Source organism: Oncorhynchus nerka, linkage group LG14 (assembly GCF_034236695.1).
Source record: "Oncorhynchus nerka isolate Pitt River linkage group LG14, Oner_Uvic_2.0, whole genome shotgun sequence".
NCBI lineage: Eukaryota > Metazoa > Chordata > Actinopteri > Salmoniformes > Salmonidae > Oncorhynchus > Oncorhynchus nerka.
The window spans coordinates 19,650,006-19,672,549 of NC_088409.1; the positions used below are offsets into that span (position 1 = coordinate 19,650,006).

The 22,544-nt window shown below is 44.8% G+C and overlaps 1 protein-coding gene across 2 annotated transcripts; it reads left to right on the plus strand.

Annotated features, from left to right (window-relative positions):
* Nucleotides 1-957: 957 nt before the first annotated feature.
* On the plus strand, nucleotides 958-15,574 carry rad54b (RAD54 homolog B). 2 transcript variants are annotated; one of them, XM_029654051.2, is made up of 12 exons: nucleotides 958-1,169; nucleotides 1,354-1,653; nucleotides 1,769-1,931; nucleotides 2,067-2,292; nucleotides 3,222-3,308; nucleotides 3,483-3,603; nucleotides 3,684-3,823; nucleotides 5,216-5,506; nucleotides 5,578-5,741; nucleotides 13,738-13,999; nucleotides 14,172-14,436; nucleotides 15,209-15,574. In XM_029654051.2, the coding sequence occupies exons 1-12, from the start codon at nucleotides 1,055-1,057 to the stop codon at nucleotides 15,427-15,429; spliced, it is 2,355 nt and encodes a 784-aa protein (XP_029509911.2). In that variant the 5' UTR covers nucleotides 958-1,054; the 3' UTR covers nucleotides 15,430-15,574. The 2 variants fall into 2 exon arrangements, with proteins under 2 accessions (XP_029509911.2, XP_064883770.1); XM_065027698.1 differs by lacking the exon at nucleotides 3,222-3,308.
* The last annotated feature ends 6,970 nt before the right edge of the window (nucleotides 15,575-22,544 follow it).

The window sequence follows — 22,544 nt, forward strand, 5'->3', positions numbered from 1 at the left end:
CTCTCTTCCCTTCTCCAACCTCCCCTTCTCTATCCCTCTCTCTTCCCCTCTTCTTTAGCCATTCCCACATATCTCTCCTCACCTTTCCCCTTCGGTCTGGACTCAATATGAAGTTATCTTCACTGTAAGCATGCTACCTGTAAGAGTGAATGTTTAATTCAGACCCTGTCTGCAGGTAACTGTTATACTAGTGAAGAAGTGAGGTAAAGCACAGATGCAGTGATGCTTAACTACAGTGACTATACAGTCCTAATATGGTAATTTTGAGAAGAAACTGGATTAAATGTTTCTCTAAGGCAAGGGAGACCCTCTATAGAGATAAATATAGTGAAATGGCTTGGACAGCCTTTTGCGGCCCAGGGCTGATGTCTCATCCTGGGCATGGCACTGTAGGAAAGTCCCAGGCTGCAAGTAGAGTGGAGGCCTCAGTGAAGTAGCAGCCTCTGCTGGTGAACATGTGAACTGCCACTCAGCAGATCTTGCATAAAACCTTAGTGAATCATAATTTGACATTTGTGTACACACACAATTCACACTTTCCTAAATTGTATGTTGCTGCTGTCAATAACAGAATTGAAAACAAATGTATTTTAAAAAGCAATTCAAATCCTTGGTTCAGGGTGTAGTATTTTATTATTAGGAGCCCCATTAGCTACTGCTGAAACAGCAGATACTCTTCCTGGTGTCCACACAAAACATGAAACATGACATAATACTGAACATTAATGGACAGAACTACATACATTTAAAATAGGAATTCATGCTTTCATACCTGCTTTAGCTTATATAAAAGACCAATCAGTATCTTGTACTGAAAAAGAGTTGAGCTACTTGTCTCCACTGGTGTTTGTTCCAGTATATTTAGAGTTTGCAGGCTGCTGTTTGTGTGAGCAGTAATGTGTGTGTTAATGCTCTGATTATTAGTGTTGATGTTTTCTGCGTTTCAGATTTCAGATGTTCCTCGCAGAGTCCGGCAGGAGGCTGTGGTCCAGTTGGGGTCGGGGCAGGGTCTGGTAGCGGTGCTGGTTTTGACGGCCCGCGGTACTTCAGTGTGATGTGGTGTAAGGCCAGTGGGAGGAAACACAAACGCTGGCAGGGAGACGCTGTCCTGGTGACACGAGGGCGCACCGCCACGCTTAAAGACATGGAGGGCAAGGACATCGGCAAGGGTGAGTGTGTGGTTTCCCCAAACACAGATTAAACATAGTCCTTGTCTAAAAATCATGCTCAATGGAGAATTCTGATTTGAAAGTGGTTTTAGTCCAGAACTAGGGCTACTCTGTGGCCAGGAGTGCGGCCCTGAGAGGGTTATTTTCCGAGTGCATCGGAGAGTGATTCAGATTGTGTGTGTAGGTAGTGGCTATAAGGTATCAGAGCTGGCATCGCTGGGTGAAGGAGAGACCTTGATGATAGGAGCTAAACAGGTGGAGGTGATGGGACTCGTATCAGAGCTGGACTACAATAAGGGCCGCTGTTTCCTTGACGTCCATGTGGAGAAGGAGGAGCCAAAGATATCAGCTCCTCCCCCCTCACGACGCCCAGCTTCCAAACCGTTCTGCCGTCCGACGCTATTGGGCGGAGAGACTGATAGGGGAGTGGCCAAGCCTCAGGAGGAGGGGCCCTGTAAACCACGCCATGACCCTCTAGCACCAGGTAAATACACAGACATACAGTACACTCTCTCTCTCATCACACACACACATGAAGTTACACATTCTCACACACTTCAAACACACCACACTCATCATCTCTCTAATGGTGTGTGTAGGAGCCATTGTTATGCCCCGGCCCTCAACCAATCACCAGTGGGCGTATAACAAGGCAGGCCTCCCACTGGTGGACGTGGTGGTTGACCCCTACTTGACCGCTCACCTCCGACCCCACCAGCGAGACGGCCTGCTGTTCCTCTACGAGTGTGTCATGGGGATGAGGTAATAGGAGATGTGTGTCTGTTCATGATGAATCCTGATCACTCCAAAGTGTATGTTGTGTTCCACAAGGCTCTGTGCTGGGGCTGCTATTTATTTACTTTGATGAATTATGTGTGTGTGGATGGTGTGTGTCAGGGCTACATGTAGGTACGGTGCTATCCTGGCAGATGAGATGGGTCTGGGTAAGACCCTCCAGAGCGTGGCTTTGACATGGACGCTGCTAAAGCAGGGCCCATACGGCGGGAAGCCGGTTGCTAAGCTTGTGCTGGTGGTTGCCCCTGGCAGCCTGGTGCAGAACTGGGGGGCGGAGTTTAAGAAGTGGCTTGGCCGTGAAAGGATCAACGTCTACACTGTTAACCAGGTAGGGGTGTGTTTGATCAGCGTCTACACTGTTAACCAGGTAGGGGTGTGTTTGATCAGCGTCTACACTGTTAACCAGGTAGGGGTGTGTTTGATCAGCGTCTACACTGTTAACCAGGTAGGGGTGTGTTTGATCAGCGTCTATACTGTTAACCAGGTAGGGGTGTGTTTGATCAGCGTCTACACTGTTAACCAGGTAGGGGTGTGTTTGATCAGCGTCTACACTGTTAACCAGGTAGGGGTGTGTTTGATCAGCGTCTACACTGTTAACCAGGTAGGGGTGTGTTTGATCAGCGTCTACACTGTTAACCAGGTAGGGTGTGTTTGATCAGCGTCTACACTGTTAACCAGGTAGGGGTGTGTTTGATCAGCGTCTACACTGTTAACCAGGTAGGGGTGTGTTTGATCAGCGTCTACACTGTTAACCAGGTAGGGTGTGTTTGATCAGCGTCTACACTGTTAACCAGGTAGGGGTGTGTTTGATCAGCGTCTACACTGTTAACCAGGTAGGGGTGTGTTTGATCAGCGTCTACACTGTTAACCAGGTAGGGGTGTGTTTGATCAGCGTCTACACTGTTAACCAGGTAGGGGTGTGTTTGATCAGCGTCTACACTGTTAACCAGGTAGGGGTGTGTTTGATCAGTGTCTATACTGTTAACCAGGTAGGGGTGTGTTTGATCAGTGTCTACACTGTTAACCAGGTAGGGGTGTGTTTGATCAACGTCTACACTGTTAACCAGGTAGGGGTGTGTTTGATCAGCGTCTACACTGTTAACCAGGTAGGGGTGTGTTTGATCAGCGTCTACACTGTTAACCAGGTAGGGGTGTGTTTGGAGGAGGAGGAAGAGGGGGAGTGTGTTTCCCTGTAGTGCTGTTTCTGATCTATATGGTGATGTGTGTGTGTGTGTTCCGTGTTGTGTTGGTCATTAGGACCACAGGGTGGAGCTGTTTGCAGCGTCTCCTCTCCACAGTGTATTAGTGATCAGCTATGAGATGCTGCTTCGCTCTCTGGAAGTGGTGAGTTGGTTCACAGCAGCTTATCTAACAGGGGTTGGAAGTACCACTGTTACAACACTGTTGAATTACACCTCAACTCCTAAATGACACAGATTAGGAGTACGATGGATGATACACGCATGGGACATTATAACGTTGTGTGTGTGTGTGTGTGTGTGTGTGTGTGTTGTGTAGGTACAGAAGCTGGAGTTTGGGCTGGTGATCTGTGATGAAGGTCACAGGTTGAAGAACAGCAGCATCAAGACTTCCTCTGCCCTCAGCGGTCTCAGCTGTACACGCAGAGTTATTCTGACAGGTACACACACAGCCCTCTGTTTTATTGACCTTTTACTTTCTCCTAGTCTTTTCTCATCTATTGTGTTTGCTGTACTGTAGGTACTCCTGTCCAGAATGACCTGCAGGAGTTCTATGCCATCATAGAGTTTGTGAACCCGGGAATTCTGGGGTCGTCTGCTGCCTACAGGAAGGTATACGAGGAGCCAATCCTCCGCTCCCGACAGCCCATCTGCACTGAGGTACATTACCCATCTACACTCTCTATATCTGTCTCTATACCTCTACACTATCTCTCTATTGTACGCTCACAACATCCCTCCTGCACTGAGGTACTGTCTGCATCTCTTATCTCTGTCTCTATACCTCTACACTATCTCTCTATTGTACGCTCACAACAGCCCTCCTACACTGAGGTACTGTCTGCATCTCTATCTCTGTCTCTATACCTCTACACTATCTCTCTATTGTACGCTCACAACAGCCCTCCTACACTGAGGTACTGTCTGCATCTCTTATCTCTGTCTCTATACCTCTACACTATCTCTCTATTGTACGCTCACAACAGCCCTCCTACACTGAGGTACTGTCTGCATCTCTATCTCTGTCTCTATACCTCTACACTATCTCTCTATTGTACGCTCACAACAGCCCTCCTACACTGAGGTACTGTCTGCATCTCTATCTCTGTCTCTATACCTCTACGCTATCTCTCTATTGTACGCTCACAACATCCCTCCTGCACTGAGGTACTGTCTGCATCTCTTATCTCTGTCTCTACACTATCTCTCTATTGTACGCTCACAACAGCCCATCTGCACTGAGGTACATTACCCATCTACACTCTCTGTCTCTATACCTCTACACTATCTCTCTATTGTACGCTCACAACAGCCCTCCTACACTGAGGTACTGTCTGCATCTCTTATCTCTGTCTCTATACCTCTACACTATCTCTCTATTGTACGCTCACAACAGCCCACTGCACTGAGGTACTGTCCCCATCTCTTATCTCTGTCTCTATACCTCTACCCTATCTCTCTATTGTACGCTCACAACAGCCCTCCTACACTGAGGTACTGTCTGCATCTCTTATCTCTGTCTCTATACCTCTATACTATCTCTCTATTGTACGCTCACAACAGCCCTCCTACACTGAGGTACTGTCTGCATCTCTTATCTCTGTCTCTATACCTCTACACTATCTCTCTATTGTACGCTCACAACATCCCTCCTGCACTGAGGTACTGTCTGCATCTCTTATCTCTGTCCCTATACCTCTACACTATCTCTCTATTGTACGCTCACAACAGCCCTCCTACACTGAGGTACTGTCTGCATCTCTATCTCTGTCTCTATAACTCTACACTATCTCTCTATTGTACGCTCACAACAGCCCTCCTACACTGAGGTACTGTCTGCATCTCTTATCTCTGTCTCTATACCTCTACACTATCTCTCTATTGTACGCTCACAACAGCCCTCCTACACTGAGGTACTGTCTGCATCTCTATCTCTGTCTCTATACCTCTACACTATCTCTCTATTGTACGCTCACAACATCCCTCCTACACTGAGGTACTGTCCCCATCTCTTTCTCTCCCTTCATTCCTTCTCTATATCTCTCCCTGTAGGAGGAGAGAGTTTTGGGGGAGGAGCGAGCAGCTGAGCTCTCTCGTCTGACTGGTCTGTTTATTCTGAGGCGGACCCAAGAGATCATCAACCGCTACCTGCCGCCTCGTCTTGATTGGACAGTGTTCTGTAGCCCCTCCCCCTTGCAGCGGGAGCTGTACCAGGCTCTCCTCTCGCACTGTGTCATCCGAGCCTGTCTACAGGGGTCGACACAGACTCACACACACCTCGCCTGCATCACCGCCCTGAAAAAGCTCTGCAACCACCCAGGACTGCTCTACTCCACTGTACAGGTATGACACACAAAGACACGATGATGATGACAACGATGATGATGATGATGATAATTGTATGTGTGTTCCAGGAGCGTTCTAATGGCGGCTCAGCAGAGGGTTCTCTGTATGAAGGGCTAAGAGGTGTCTTTCCAGAGTCTTACTCTTCTGGGGGCTTCAGTACAGCTGACTCAGGGAAACTACTGGTCCTGTCTGACCTACTGACCACTATTCACCACCTCAGCCCTACTGACAGGTAGGTGTGTGTGTCTGTGTGTGCGTGTTAGTATGAAGTGTGTCCAGGGATCCAGGCACACTGGCATTGGTTTGTTGACACCATAGGGATCCTATTAAATTACTAGATGGGCTGTCATAAATCCTCAAAGTTCCAGAATGGAGGAGCACGTGATGCCGCGGAGTTGAGCAGACGTTGACAAACCGAGCTCTTCAAAGTTATTCTATTTTTACCTAAATAACAACGTTGAAACAATATTCTAACATCGGCTGATAAATTGTCAAGTACTTACCTTCCCAAAGAGCCATGGACCTCCGACCGAGAGGCAAGAAGGACGACCAAAACGTAGTTGATTCCCAAGATAACGATAACGCTACAGCTAGCAAGATTAGCATTAGCCCTCATAACTCAGACGACAGTTCCAGACTGTTGCTCTCAGCAGCCTCTTGCGAGCCTGCCGACATGCTGGCTACTCTCCTCCGAGAAATTCAGGATGGTAACAGAGGTCTTTCTCTGAAAATTGATAAGAAATCGTCTGAACTCCATTCTTCCATTGACGACCTGAAATCCTCCATGAATGATCTCCTTTAGAGAACGACTGAGGCAGAGTTGTGCATTATAGCACAGTTGAAGATACCATCGCTAGACACGACCAGGTCTTGATACAACTGCAAAAGGACAATGCCTACCTCAAAAACAAGGTAGATCAAATGGAGAACCAGAGTAGACGTAGTAATATCCGTGTGGTGGGATTGAAAGAGGACAGCGGATGAAAGTTCAGTACAAAGGCCGAAGCCATCTCTTCAACACACCGGGAGAAGTGCACACTTTTCTCAAAGAACTGAGCAACGTCTGAGCCAGGACGGTTTCTCTGGGGGATAAGATGCAACGTCTGAGCCAGGACGGTCTCTCTGGGGGATAAGATGCAACGTCTGAGCCAGGACGGTCTCTCTGGGGGATAAGATGCAACGTCTGAGCCAGGACGGTTTCTCTGGGGGATAAGATGCAACGTCTGAGCCAGGACGGTCTCTCTGGGGGATAAGATGCAACGTCTGAGCCAGGACGGTCTCTCTGGGGGATAAGATGCAACGTCTGAGCCAGGACGGTCTCTCTGGGGGATAAGATGCAACGTCTGAGCCAGGACGGTTTCTCTGGGGGATAAGATGCAACGTCTGAGCCAGGACGGTTTCTCTGGGGGATAAGATGCAACGTCTGAGCCAGGACGGTCTCTCTGGGGGATAAGATGCAACGTCTGAGCCAGGACGGTTTCTCTGGGGGATAAGATGCAACGTCTGAGCCAGGACGGTTTCTCTGGGGGATAAGATGCAACGTCTGAGCCAGGACGGTTTCTCTGGGGGATAAGATGCAACGCCTGAGCCAGGACGGTTTCTCTGGGGGATAAGATGCAACGTCTGAGCCAGGACGGTTTCTCTGGGGGATAAGATGCAACGTCTGAGCCAGGACGGTTTCTCTGGGGGATAAGATGCAACGTCTGAGCCAGGACGGTTTCTCTGGGGGATAAGATGCAACGTCTGAGCCAGGACGGTTTCTCTGGGGGATAAGATGCAACGTCTGAGCCAGGACGGTCTCTCTGGGGGATAAAATGCAGTTCGTTTGTTTTCTCTTATCCGGACTGAACTACTGGTATCTCCCGGTCACTTTAATTGATTTGTACATTTTCAACTAACCGTATTTTCCCGGGGTGAGTTCTATTCCATTTACAGGAGAGTATATTTTGGTTTAGTCCATATCTACTGGGCGAAGCAATAAGTGGGTTTAGGCCCACTGCTTTCCCCCTCATTTATGTCAAATCAAATCAAATTTGATTTGTCACATACACATGGTTAGCAGATGTTAATGCGAGTGTAGCGAAATGCTTGTGCTTCTAGTTCCGACAATGCAGGAATAACCAACAAGTAATCTAACTAACAATTCCTAAACTACTGTCTTATACACAGTGTAAGGGGATAAATAATATGTACATAAGGATATATGAATGAGTGATGGTACAGAGCGAAAAGAGACTCAAGCAGCCCTTACCGTGGGCAGTAAATATTCAGCCATAAATATCTATTCACAACGTTTGTTTTCAATTTAGAGAGCTCGCAGGTTTTAGTTTACGCCAAGGTTTAGCTAGTAAGAGCAAGATGGAAAGCGAGCAGCAACGTATCTCTACAAGTGTATTCATGTTTGATTGTTGGGATTGTTGTTTTAGTCTGACAATCGGGGGGTGGGATTTTTTATTTATTTTTTCTTCCTTTTTTCTATGTTTATTGTTTCCTTCCTAAAGAGACACACAGGTCACTTTTGTGCTCAAACCAAAGTTGAAACATTTCCTAATTATCTGCACATGATAGATTTCTATTCAATTACATATTTGAAACCCAACCTATGCTTAATCCACTAAAATATGTCACATTCAACGTAAAAGGTCTTAACAGCCCGATTAAAAGGAAGAGTCTATACATACCTTAAGAAATTAAAGGCTGACATTGTGTTTTTACAAGGAACACATCTTACAGTCAGTGAACACAAGAAATTGAAGAGGGAATGGTTAGGACAAGTTTTTGCATCCTCTTTTAACTCCAAAGCAAGAGGAACTGCAATTTTGATAAGTAGACACAACCCTTTCTGCGTCAACAACACCATCTCTGATCCCTCTGGCAGGTTTGTTTTGGTGCAGGGGCATATGTTTTCAGAGTCAACAACACCATCTCTGATCCCCCTGGCAGGTTTGTTTTGGTGCAGGGGCATATGTTTTCAGAGTCAACAACACCATCTCTGATCCCTCTGGCAGGTTAGTTTTGGTGCAGGGGCATATGTTTTCAGAGTCAACAACACCATCTCTGATCCCTCTGGCAGGTTTGTTTTGGTGCAGGGGCATATGTTTTCAGAGTCAACAACACCATCTCTGATCCCTCTGGCAGGTTTGTTTTGGTGCAGGGGCATATGTTTTCAGAGTCAACAACACCATCTCTGATCCCTCTGGCAGGTTAGTTTTGGTGCAGGGGCATATGTTTTCAGAGTCAACAACACCATCTCTGATCCCTCTGGCAGGTTTGTTTTGGTGCAGGGGCATATGTTTTCAGAGTCAACAACACCATCTCTGATACCTCTGGCAGGTTTGTTTTGGTGCAGGGGCATATGTTTTCAGAGTCTTGGACCCTATTGAATATTTATGCTCCTAACTTCGATGACCATATGTTTATTCAGAATGTCTTCCTTCAGGTTGCTCAAGCACCACCAGGATGGCTACTGGTTGGAGGAGATTTTAATTTTTGCTTAGATACAGTTCTTGATCGGTCTTCTGATAAACCCTCACTTCTTACCAAAGCCGGCAAGCTCACCATGTCATTCATGAAAGATCTCAATTTACTAGACATCTGGAGACAGTTGCACCCACAGGATAGGGACTACTCTTTTTATTCACACCCACACAAGACACACACACGCATAGATAACTTTTTACTTTCGACACAACTGTTTCATAGAGTGTTAGATGTCGAGTATCTCCCCAGATTGCTTAGTGACCATTCTCCTCTGGTATTATCAATCTCCATTCCTACCAAGGTAAATGGAGCATATAGATGGAGACTAAATTCTACACTCCTAAAGCAACCTGAATTTTGTGCATTCATCAAAGAGCAGATCAATATTTTTACTTTGACAAACAAACCCTCTGCTCCTGACAGCTTCATTCTTTGGGACACATTGAAGGCCTATCTGAGGGGACAGATTATTTCCTATACTAAAGGGCTGAAGAAAAAACACGGTGCGGAACTGAGTGCCCTTGAATCTGAAATCTCTGAGCTAGAGAAAACCTACCAAAGAGGCCCGACTAAAGATCTATACAGGCTTTTGGTAAATAAAAAACTTAAATATAATATTCTGAACACATATCAAGCTGAGAGGGCCATCACTAAATCAAAACAGCGTTATTATGAGCTTGGAGAGAAAGTTCACAAAGTATTGGCATGGCAACTGAAAGCAGAGGAAAGTAAGAGGACAATTAATGCCATAGAAACTCTTACTAATGAGATATCTTTCAACCCTACTGAAATTAATAATACTTTTAAGAAATACTATGAAGACCTCTACACTTCCCAATCAAGCGATGATCTATCAGAGATCGACTCCTTTCTCTCCTCTCTCAACCTCCCATGCCTGTCAGGGGAAGACAGCGAGCGCCTGAGTGAACACTTCTCAGTTCCTGAATTGTTTGAGGCCATTAAATCCTTACCTTCTAATAAATCTCCTGGGGAGGATGGCTTTCCTCCAGAGTTCTATAAAGAATTTAGGGAGCTGTTGGTCCCCTACCTTATGGAGGTACTTAAAAAAGCCAGAGAAGACAACTGCTTTCCAGAGTCCTTCTCTCAAGCAGTGATTACTGTAATCCACAAGAAAGGGAAAAACCCGCTAAAGTGCGCCTCCTATAGACTAATCTCTCTCCTTAACACAGATTGTAAACTGGTCACCAAGATGCTATCTAAGAGACTGGAGTCATGTCTTCCCCTGTTGGTCAACCCAGATCAGACTGGCTTCATAATTAATAGATTGTCCTCCAATAATCTCAGAAGGTTCTTTGATATAATTCACCTTGCTAACAAAAACAAAATACCTAGTGTCGCAGTCTCCCTCGACGCTGAAAAGGCCTTTGATAGGGTTGAATGGCCATACCTCTTTCGCGTCTTGGAAAAGTTCGGTATAGGTACCGTGTTTGTAAATTTGATAAAATCACTCTACAAATCTCCTAAAGCTAGGATTGCTACCAATGGGATGACTTCCTCCTCTTTCCCTCTTTATAGGGGGAACAGACAAGGTTGCCCAAATAGCCCCCACCTCTTTGCCCTCGCCATCGAACCGTTGGCTGAGGCTATTAGAACGTGCCCTGACATACATGGCTTTGAGGTGGGCCCCCATACCCATAAATTATCACTCTTTGCGGACGACCTTACCTTATTTCTAACAAACCCAGAACACTCCCTCTCTCACTTGCAGATCCTACTACAGTGTTATAGTTCTTTCTCTGGATATAAGGTCAATTTTGATAAAAGCTCAATCTTACCGTTGTCTGTCTTTGACCATCAAACCATCAAGCACAAGTTTCCTTTCAGATGGTCGCCTATGGGCTTCACATATTTGGGCATAATGGTGGATGGTAATCTGAACAACCTCTATAAACTCAATCTGGCCAGTTTGTTGCAAAAGGTGGAGGTTGATCTTTGTAAATGGATGGACTTACCTCTCACTCTACTGGGTAGAATCAATGTAATTAAAATGAATGTCCTGCCCAGGCTTCTATATCTGTTTCAATCTCTCCCTATCCCTGTTCCCGCAGCATTTCTTTCCTCTCTCGACAAGCTGACCAGACGGTTTATCTGGCACGGCAAAACCCCCAGGGTTGGCCTGGATAAACTGACCCTTGATTACAGTCAAGGGGGCTTAAACCTCCCCAATTTTAGAATGTACTACTGGGCTGCACAGTCTAGGTTTCTGGCTCAGAGGTTTGACAATGGTCCTCTCCTCATGGTTGAACATTGAAAAGCTTGAGGTAAATGATGACACTGGGGCAGATTTGTTTTACAAATGGGACAGAAAATCTATAAAAACCATCACAGACAACCCTTTAATCATACATTCTGTCCTGGCATGGTGCAAACTGCATGAGCTGTTCGGACGAGGGGGATTCCTTTCCCCTAAAACCCCTTTATGGAACAATAGATTGATCCCTATGTTTTTCCAGAATAGTAACTTTAGACCATGGTCTGATAAGGGATCACTCTTCTGGAACATTGTTACGAGGAGGGAGTTCTTATGTCTTTTGATCAGCTGAAACAGAAATACCACTTGCCTAACAGGGACTTCTTTAGCTACCTACAACTACGAAACTTTATTAGGGTGACTCTCAAGGGACAATGGAACCTACCTAAGATGTCACCTATTGAACAACTCTGCCACGCAGACCAACCACTGTTCAAGACCATTTCCGTGTTTACAATGCTCTTATGTCAGGACTAACACTGCCTGGGCTAGATAAACCCCGACTTAGATGGGAGAAAGATCTGGGTATTGATCTTGATGAGGATCTATGGAGTGACCTATGCAGGGATGGGGTTACATCCACATTGAACTCCAGATACAGACTGATCCAGTTTAATTTCCTCCATCAGCTCTATATCACCCCATCTAGACTGCACAAGTTCAACCCAGATATCTCCTCCCTATGTTTTAGATGTGGCTCAGATGAAGGAACATTCCTCCATTCCACTTGGCAGTGTTCAAAACTACACGGTTTCTGGCAGGGGGTATGCGATACCATATCCTCAATTCACGGGGTTGCATTCCCTTTAGACCCGGAGGTCTGTCTACTGGGTAACTTTACTAACACCAATCTTAGGCAAAGCCATACTATAAAGCTAACAGAAATATTGCTAGCGATTGCCAAGAAATGTATTGCCTTGAAATGGAAATTGGATTCCTCCCTGCCAGTTGCAATGTGGCTTTTGGAAGTTAATAGTTGTATCCCTTTGGAGAAAATCACTTACTGCTTGAGGAATAAGTTAAAGACATTTTACAGAATTTGGCAACCTTTTATTGACTATATGGAGAATCTCCCCCCACATCTCATTGATTGAATCTCTATATAATCCTCACATAATGTTTCACACGTAATGTATAATATGTAGCCTACGGCAGGTGATCCAATGTCTCGTAATGTATAATATGTAGCCTACGGCAGGTGATCCAATGTCTCGTTATTTATTTATTTATATAATTATAATTTATTTTAGTTACGCTCGTCTGTTACTGTCACTTTGTCCTATCGTTGTCTAATATCTTTTCACTTTTGTTTTGAATGTTCTTAATTGGAAAATGCAAATATAAAAATTAAATTTAAAAAAGTTCCAGAATGGAGTGAAAATGGCAGCCATATTGGCCAGGGAGAAATCCAAACATGTCTAATTGGAATTAATGACCATAGAGGCAGAATTCAGATGTTTCTTATAGAGGAAAATAAAAGCAAAGCATGTGATATCAGAAATTGTGTAATATAATTATTGTCAACCTAAAATATTGTCATATAATTATAAATACAATATATATGGTTTTTATACAGATTTTCTGTATAAATAGCCTCTGTATAAATATATGTGAACAGACCATAAATGTCAACATTTTAGTTTTCTTGGAAAGCTGTGAGTTATGATACAATGTCAGTACTTGTTGCATTTGCAACTTGTCTCAGTCCCATCGTTAACTGATGTCAGCCAGTGTCTGGCTGTGGATTGACTGTGTTGTTTCAATGGAATGTTGGAAGTTAATTAGAAACATTTATAGAATCATTCCTCTAAAACTGTCTGGCTAACAAACACACGGCAGATACATTCTTAAAATGCATTACTGTAACGGCTTTCTAATGGTGAAGGAGAGTCGGACCAAACTGCAGCGTGTCTATTGTGATTCATCTTTAATAAACAAACGTAACACACAACATAACACTACAAAACGAAAACAGCCTATACAAGTGTCTACTAACCTCTAACCAGGACATCAAGACACACAGGACAATCACCCACAATACAACCAAAGAATATGGCTGCCTAAATATGGTTCCCAATCAGAGACAACGGTAAACACCTGCCTCTGATTGAGAACCACTTCAGACAGCCATAGACTCTCCTAGAACACCCCACTAAGCTACAATCCCACTATACACACATTCCAAAATCCCAAGACAAAACACACCACAATACAAAAACTCTATGCCACACCCTGGCCTGACCCAATACATGAAGAAAACACAAAATACTTAGACCAGGGCGTGACAATTACTTGATATAATATCTTATCACAGAACTCCCTGACCAACATGGCTGATCTTTAGACCATCATAAGAAGGTTCATGTCCAGTCTAGTATTCTAATTCTATGGTTGACCCACTCATACTCTGGCACATAACCGTGAGATGATCTTGACCATCTTGATCTTGTGTGTGTGAATATGTGTGTGTGTACAGGGTGGTGTTGGTGTCCAACTACACTCAGACGTTAGACCTAATCCAGGACCTGTGTGTCCACCTGGGCTACACCTACTGTCGCCTGGACGGCAACACCCCCACCATCCAGAGGCAGCGATTGGTGGACAACTTCAACAGCCCTCACTCCGCCCACTTCCTCTTCCTCCTGAGTTCTAAAGCCGGAGGGGTGGGGCTTAACCTGATCGGCGCCTCCCACCTGGTCCTATATGACATCGACTGGAACCCTGCCAACGATATACAGGTACACACACACACTCACTCACCAGCATTAGTGTATGTTTCGTTCACATCTGAAATACACATTTACACGTTACTGGTCGGTCAGTACCTGCTATGCTCTTGGAGGAGTGAGGAAGAGGCCTTCCTCCTGATGTGGTAGTTTGGCTGATGTGTGTGTGTCTGTCCCCCTCCAGGCAATGTCACGAGTGTGGAGAGACGGACAGAAGAAGACTGTTCACATCTACCGCCTGCTCACTGCAGGTACCATAGAGGAGCGTATCTTCCAGAGGCAGGTGTCCAAACAGGGGCTTTCTGGGACAGTGGTGGACTTGGGGAAAGGGGCGGAGCACACCAGCTTCTCCTCCAATGAGCTGCGAGATCTCTTCAGCCTGACGGACACACCCTGTCTCACTCACGACCTGCTACACTGCAGCTGCAGTATGGACGGAACAGCCCCGGGTAATATATATATATACACTGCTCAAAAAAATAAAGGGAACACTTAAACAACACAATGTAACTCCAAGTCAATCACACTTCTGTGAAATCCAAACTGTCCACTTAGGAAGCAACACTGATTGACAATACATTTCACATGCTGTTGTGCAAATGGAATAGACAACAGGTGGAAATTATAGGCAATTAGCAAGACACCCCCAATAAAGGAGTGGTTCTGCAGGTGGTGACCACAGACCACTTCTCAGTTCCTATGCGTCCTGGCTGATGTTTTGGTCACTTTTGAATGCTGCCGGTGCTTTCACTCTAGTGGTAGAATGAGACGGAGTCTACAACCCACACAAGTGGCTCAGGTAGTGCAGCTCATCCAGGATGGCACATCAATGCGAGCTGTGGCAAGAAGGTTTGCTGTGTCTGTCAGCGTAGTGTCCAGAGCATGGAGGCGCTACCAGGAGACAGGCCAGTACATCAGGAGACGTGGAGGAGGCCGTAGGAGGGCAACAACCCAGCAGCAGGACCGCTATCTCCGCCTTTGTACAAGGAGGAGCACTGCCAGATCCCTGCAAAATGACCTCCAGCAGGCCACAAATGTGCATGTGTGCTCAAACGGTCAGAAACAGACTTCCTATCTGGACAGTTTGATTTCACAGAAGTGTGATTGACTTGGAGTTACATTGTGTTGTTTAAGTGTTCCCTTTATTTTTTTGAGCAGTGTATAATCACACCCGTTGTCTGCATGTGTTTTTATTTAATGTGTTTCTTGTGTTTATTATAGAAGAAGGAGAGGATGAGGCACCTGCGTCTGATAGGCCGTGCCAGCTGGGTCGTCAAGGTGACCGTGGTGGGGCGGGGCAGAAGCATCTGAGCATGTCAGAGCTGATGCAGTGGAGACACTTCGCAGGGGACACACACACCTTCAGAGATGCTTACCTGGACCATGCACGAACCCACATCTCCTTCGCCTTCCAGTCCACCATCTCACACACCACTCAGTAACACACACACACAGGCTTTCCACAAATGACCAAGAAGTGTCCCTTTCTGAGAAACATTGGACTATGTTATTCTTTCTTTATATTCTCTGTTTTTACAGTTTGATAGAAGAGAACGTGTAAATTATGGAATAAACTGCTACGTTATACTGCGTATTCCATCTGTCTTTTTTTCTGTTGCAGAAATAACAAGATGAATCAAACACTGCAGATCAAATCAAATGTTATTTGTGACATGCGCCGTTACCACAGGTGTAGTAGACCTGACCGTGAAACGCTTACTTACATGAATCAAACTTATATTAATCAAATCAAATTGTATTGTTCACACACATGTTTTGAAGGTGTAGTGAAATGCTTGTGTTCCTAGCTCCAACAGTGCAGTAGGATCTAAACACTGCAAATGTATCAACCACTGCAGATGAATTAAACACACTCCATTAAAACCTGTGTTTGAATGTTAGGGATGGAGAGGTGGAAATGACTTCTGGAATGAGAGGTATCCAGCTGCATGAGTTTCCATGTCAACTGTTTCATTCTTGGCAAAGTGTGTGTTTCCACTGCCTTCAACTGTTTCATAAAGGTTTATATTATCTGAGTTATAGTCCAGGACCACACACAGCAAGGCTGGCATAAAGGGAATGTGTACACATGCCACTACCCTGGGAGAGCCAGCCTCAGTACTGTAGTTACTACTGGTAGAGATGGAGCCTCAGTACTGTAGTTACTACTGGTAGAGATGGAGCCTCAGTACTGTAGTTACTACTGGTAGAGATGGAGCCTCAGTACTGTAGTTACTACTGGTAGAGATGGAGCCTCAGTACTGTAGTTACTACTGGTAGAGATGGAGCCTCAGTACTGTAGTTACTACTGGTAGAGATGGAGAACCTCAGTACTGTAGTTACTACTGGTAGAGATGGAGCCTCAGTACTGTAGTTACTACTGGTAGTGATGGAGCCTCAGTACTGTAGTTACTACTGGTAGTGATGGAGAACCTCAGTACTGTAGTTACTACTGATAGAGATGGAGAACCTCAGTACTGTAGTTACTACTGGTAGAGATGGAGCCTCAGTACTGTAGTTACTACTGGTAGAGATGGGAGCCTCAGTACTGTAGTTACTACTGGTAGAGATGGAGAACCTCAGTACTGTAGTTACTACTGGTAGTGATGGAGCCTCAGTACTGTAGTTACTACTGATAGAGATGGAGCCTCAGTACTGTAGTTACTACTGGTAGTGATGGAGCCTCAGTACTGTAGTTACTACTGGTAGAGATGGAGCCTCAGTACTGTAGTTACTACTGGTAGAGATGGAGCCTCAGTACTGTAGTTACTACTGGTAGAGATGGAGACTCAGTACTGTAGTTACTACTGGTAGAGATGGAGCCTCAGTACTGTAGTTACTACTGGTAGAGATGGAGCCTCAGTACTGTAGTTACTACTGATAGAGATGGAGAACCTCAGTACTGTAGTTACTACTGGTAGTGATGGAGCCTCAGTACTTTAGTTACTACTGATAGAGATGGAGAACCTCAGTACTGTAGTTACTACTGATAGAGATGGAGAACCTCAGTACTGTAGTTACTACTGGTAGTGATGGAGCCTCAGTACTTTAGTTACTACTGGTAGAGATGGAGCCTCAGTACTGTAGTTACTACTGGTAGAGATGGAGCCTCAGTACTGTAGTTACTACTGGTAGAGATGGAGCCTCAGTACTGTAGTTACTACTGGTAGAGATGGAGCCTCAGTACTGTAGTTACTACTGGTAGAGATGGAGCCTCAGTACTGTAGTTACTACTGGTAGAGATGGGAGCCTCAGTACTGTAGTTACTACTGGTAGAGATGGAGAACCTCAGTACTGTAGTTACTACTGGTAGTGATGGAGCCTCAGTACTGTAGTTACTACTGATAGAGATGGAGCCTCAGTACTGTAGTTACTACTGGTAGTGATGGAGCCTCAGTACTGTAGTTACTACTGGTAGAGATGGAGCCTCAGTACTGTAGTTACTACTGGTAGAGATGGAGCCTCAGTACTGTAGTTACTACTGGTAGAGATGGAGACTCAGTACTGTAGTTACTACTGGTAGAGATGGAGCCTCAGTACTGTAGTTACTACTGGTAGAGATGGGAGCCTCAGTACTGTAGTTACTACTGATAGAGATGGAGAACCTCAGTACTGTAGTTACTACTGGTAGAGATGGAGCCTCAGTACTGTAGTTACTACTGGTAGAGATGGAGAACCTCAGTACTGTAGTTACTACTGGTAGAGATGGAGAACCTCAGTACTGTAGTTACTACTGATAGAGATGGAGAACCTCAGTACTGTAGTTACTACTGATAGAGATGGAGAACCTCAGTACTGTACTTACTACTGGTAGAGATGGAGCCTCAGTACTGTAGTTACTACTGGTAGAGATGGAGAACCTCAGTACTTTAGTTACGACTGGTAGAGATGGAGAACCTCAGTACTGTAGTTACTACTGATAGAGATGGAGAACCTCAGTACTGTAGTTACTACTGGTAGTGATGGAGCCTCAGTACTTTAGTTACTACTGGTAGAGATGGAGAACCTCAGTACTGTAGTTACTACTGATAGAGATGGAGAACCTCAGTACTGTAGTTACTACTGGTAGAGATGGAGAACCTCAGTACTGTAGTTACTACTGGTAGTGATGGAGCCTCAGTACTTTAGTTACTACTGGTAGAGATGGAGCCTCAGTACTGTAGTTACTACTGGTAGAGATGGAGCCTCAGTACTGTAGTTACTACTGGTAGAGATGGAGCCTCAGTACTGTAGTTACTACTGGTAGAGATGGAGCCTCAGTACTGTAGTTACTACTGGTAGAGATGGAGAACCTCAGTACTGTAGTTACTACTGGTAGAGATGGAGAACCTCAGTACTGTAGTTACTACTGATAGAGATGGAGAACCTCAGTACTGTAGTTACTACTGGTAGAGATGGAGAACCTCAGTACTGTAGTTACTACTGGTAGAAATGGAGCCTCAGTACTGTAGTTACTACTGGTAGAGATGGAGCCTCTACTGTAGTTACTACTGGTAGAGATAGAGAGCCTCAGTACTGTAGTTACTACTGATAGAGATGGAGCCTCAGTACTTTAGTTACTACTGGTAGAGATGGAGCCTCTACTGTAGTTACTACTGGTAGAGATGGAGCCTCAGTACTGTAGTTACTATTGGTAGAGATGGAGCCTCAGTACTTTAGTTACTACTGGTAGAGATGGAGCCTCTACTGTAGTTACTACTGGTAGAGATGGAGCCTCAGTACTGTAGTTACTATTGGTAGAGATGGAGCCTCAGTACTGTAGTTACTACTGGTAGAGATGGAGCCTCAGTACTGTAGTTACTATTGGTAGAGATGGAGCCTCTACTGTAGTTACTACTGGTAGAGATGGAGCCTCAGTACTGTAGTTACTATTGGTAGAGATGGAGCCTCAGTACTTTAGTTACTACTGATAGAGATGGAGCCTCAGTACTGTAGTTACTACTGGTAGAGATGGGAGCCTCAGTACTGTAGTTACTACTGGTAGAGATGGGAGCCTCAGTACTGTAGTTACTACTGGTAGAGATGGAGCCTCAGTACTGTAGTTACTACTGATAGAGATGGAGCCTCAGTACTGTAGTTACTACTGATAGAGATGGAGCCTCAGTACTTTAGTTACTACTGGTAGTGATGGAGCCTCAGTACTTTAGTTACTACTGGTAGAGATGGAGCCTCTACTGTAGTTACTACTGGTAGAGATGGAGCCTCAGTACTGTAGTTACTACTGATAGAGATGGAGCCTCAGTACTTTAGTTACTACTGGTAGAGATGGAGCCTCTACTGTAGTTACTACTGGTAGAGATGGAGCCTCAGTACTGTAGTTACTATTGGTAGAGATGGAGCCTCAGTACTTTAGTTACTACTGATAGAGATGGAGCCTCAGTACTGTAGTTACTACTGGTAGAGATGGGAGCCTCAGTACTGTAGTTACTACTGGTAGAGATGGGAGCCTCAGTACTGTAGTTACTACTGGTAGAGATGGAGCCTCAGTACTGTAGTTACTACTGATAGAGATGGAGCCTCAGTACTGTAGTTACTACTGATAGAGATGGAGCCTCAGTACTTTAGTTACTACTGGTAGTGATGGAGCCTCAGTACTTTAGTTACTACTGGTAGAGATGGAGCCTCAGTACTGTAGTTACTACTGGTAGAGATGGAGCCTCAGTACTGTAGTTACTACTGGTAGAGATGGAGCCTCAGTACTATAGTTACTACTGGTAGAGATGGAGCCTCAGTACTGTAGTTACTACTGGTAGAGATGGAGCCTCAGTACTTTAGTTACTACTGGTAGAGATGGAGCCTCATTACTTTAGTTACTACTGGTAGAGATGGAGCCTCAGTACTGTAGTTACTACTGGTAGTGATGGAGCCTCAGTACTTTAGTTACTACTGGTAGAGATGGAGCCTCAGTACTGTAGTTACTACTGGTAGAGATGGAGCCTCAGTACTGTAGTTACTACTGGTAGAGATGGAGCCTCAGTACTGTAGTTACTACTGGTAGTGATGGAGCCTCAGTACTTTAGTTACTACTGGTAGAGATGGAGCCTCAGTACTGTAGTTACTACTGATAGAGATGGAGCCTCAGTACTTTAGTTACTACTGGTAGTGATGGAGCCTCAGTACTGTAGTTACTACTGATAGAGATGGAGCCTCAGTACTGTAGTTACTACTGGTAGAAATGGAGCCTCAGTACTTTAGTTACTACTGGTAGTGATGGAGCCTCAGTACTGTAGTTACTACTGATAGAGATGGAGCCTCAGTACTGTAGTTACTACTGGTAGAAATGGAGCCTCAGTACTTTAGTTACTACTGGTAGAGATGGAGCCTCTTATCTCCTGCTGCTAGAGGTCTGCCCATTTGAATTGTGTGTCCTTTGGTGTGTGTGTCGTAATTGGCTCGTTTTTTTCTGCATGTGTGTGTCCTTTGTCTGCTGCAGCACCAAGCAGCTGCGTGGGACTTATGGATCAGGGTGTGTCCACTGTCCTGGGGCCTGTTGCACAAAAGTAGAATTAAGACATCCGGGATAAATGACTCAGCTGAGCTCAATGAAGCCAAAACATGTGCGTCCAGGCTTAATTGGTTGCACAAAGACCAAGCCAGGATGAGCAGACACGGATTCATTAAGCCAGGTGAAACCAATCCTGGATAGGTGCGCGCTCACGGCTCACTCAAATAGACCCCGCCACAGATCACAGATTAACTGATTTACCATGGCAACTAGAGCCGCGTACTTTTCCCCGTCGGAAGCACAAATCCTCATGGAGGCATACGAGGAGGTAAAAGATATAATTAAGAAGAAAGGCAACACCGCCACAGTGATAAAGCAAAGAGAAAAAGCGTGGCAAAGTATTGCAGACCGCCTGAATGCGTAAGTAGTGCACAATTACACACTCACCGCTCCGCTGAAACATCACAATTACAATTCAAATATTTAATTCACATCTCCAAAAATGCATTGTACTGTAATTATGAAACGGTTAAATTTTTAATTGAAATGCACTGCAGATATGAGTGAAATTGTGTAAAGTAACTCCATCACACTGTATAAAGCTATGATACATTTTTTGATATTTTTACTGAAAACAAGACAAAAATACCAAGTAATTTTTTGCAGTGTGACTCCATTAAATGTGTGTGTGTGTGTGTGTGTGTAGATTAAACATGAACGGGCCAAAACGGACATGGCAGCAGGTCAAAATCAAATACAAGAACATTCTGCAGAATGGTATGGTCCCTGACTAATATTTAACAAAGCACAAACATATATTGTACCCAGAAGGTGCCTGCTCACACATTGTCTGTACTGTTTTAGCAGTGAAAAGAATACCCACAGACAAGGCACGGGTGGTGGGTCACCAAAGGCTGACCTTACCCCAGCAGAGGACATGGCCTTGGAGCTAAATAAAGGCAGGCCCGTCTTAGAGGGGATCCCTGGGGGGAAAGAGACGAGCATAGGTTCCTCCCAAGATGCCACCCGCTTCATTCAAGGTATGTCCTTCCATCTCTACATGGGATACAACCACATTCATATTGAATCAATTTGGACTGTCTGACTTTGGTTTACCTATTGCCTTGCAGTGCCTGGCAGCACTGTGTTCCTGTTAGAGCCACCAGCACAAGCACCAGACGATGCTGATCCAGTGAGTACTCCATCAAAGGCATACTGTAGGCCTGGCATGTCTTGTCTACTAGCTTCAATATGAATCCGATTAAATGTGATAGGGTGAAGGCCCCAGTGCAGCAGCAACAGCACATGATGGAGACGATGATGAGGAGGAGACCATCTCTCTGGATTCCAGAAGGCATGAGGTATCATGTTAAGACTGTGAAAGTACTATTTACTCTACAATGGTGAGGAGTCCTCATCAAAATCAAAAAATCTAATTTCTTTTACAGGACCCAGATGCTATACAGTGGGAAAACCAGCCTGGCAACATAGTGCGTATTAATAAAAGGACACCACATCCTGCCAAATTCCAGCTGCGCTAATTGTATTGTGTTCACAGAGCTCACAAGCTATCAGAAAGTTGTATGGCAACCACCTCCGGCGCCAAATAGAACTGGCAGACATTCAGTACAAGAAGAAAAAGATGGAAAATCTTGCACTGGAGTCCGAAATAAAAAAGAGGACAATTAGGAAACTGAAACTTTTACACCTGCATTGTTTGCTGTTTGGGGTTTTAGGCTGGGTTTCTGTACAGCACTTTGAGATATCAGCTGATGTACGAAGGGCTATATAAATAAATTTGATTTGATTTGACCTTGAAATAAAAAAACTTGAGAGGGAGGTGAGATATGCCTTCAATGTACACTGTATGCTAACTGTAACACAAATGTATTAATCATAATTTTTCTTTCCTCCCCCAGCTCCAAGAAGATGACACAGCTCAAAATAAAAATTAGGTATATTCTCGTAAAGTCAAGTGAGCCATGACATATGAGCTCTTATTGTGAGCACACAGGACGGTGGCATCTTTCTAAGGTTTTTTTTATTTTCCCAGCAATCAGTACAACCAAGTCATCGTTATAAGGCATCGCCCTCTTTTGCCCACCCCCCCAG

Bases quoted from the DNA above. Each gene is read 5' to 3' on its own strand.
- rad54b (XM_029654051.2), top strand. From the start codon at position 1,055: ATGTGGTGTAAGGCCAGTGGGAGGAAACACAAACGCTGGCAGGGAGAC. The intron at 1,170-1,353 runs GTGAGTGTGTGG...TTGTGTGTGTAG, and splicing joins GGGCAAGGACATCGGCAAGG to GTAGTGGCTATAAGGTATCA. The intron at 2,293-3,221 runs GTAGGGGTGTGT...GTTGGTCATTAG, and splicing joins ACGTCTACACTGTTAACCAG to GACCACAGGGTGGAGCTGTT.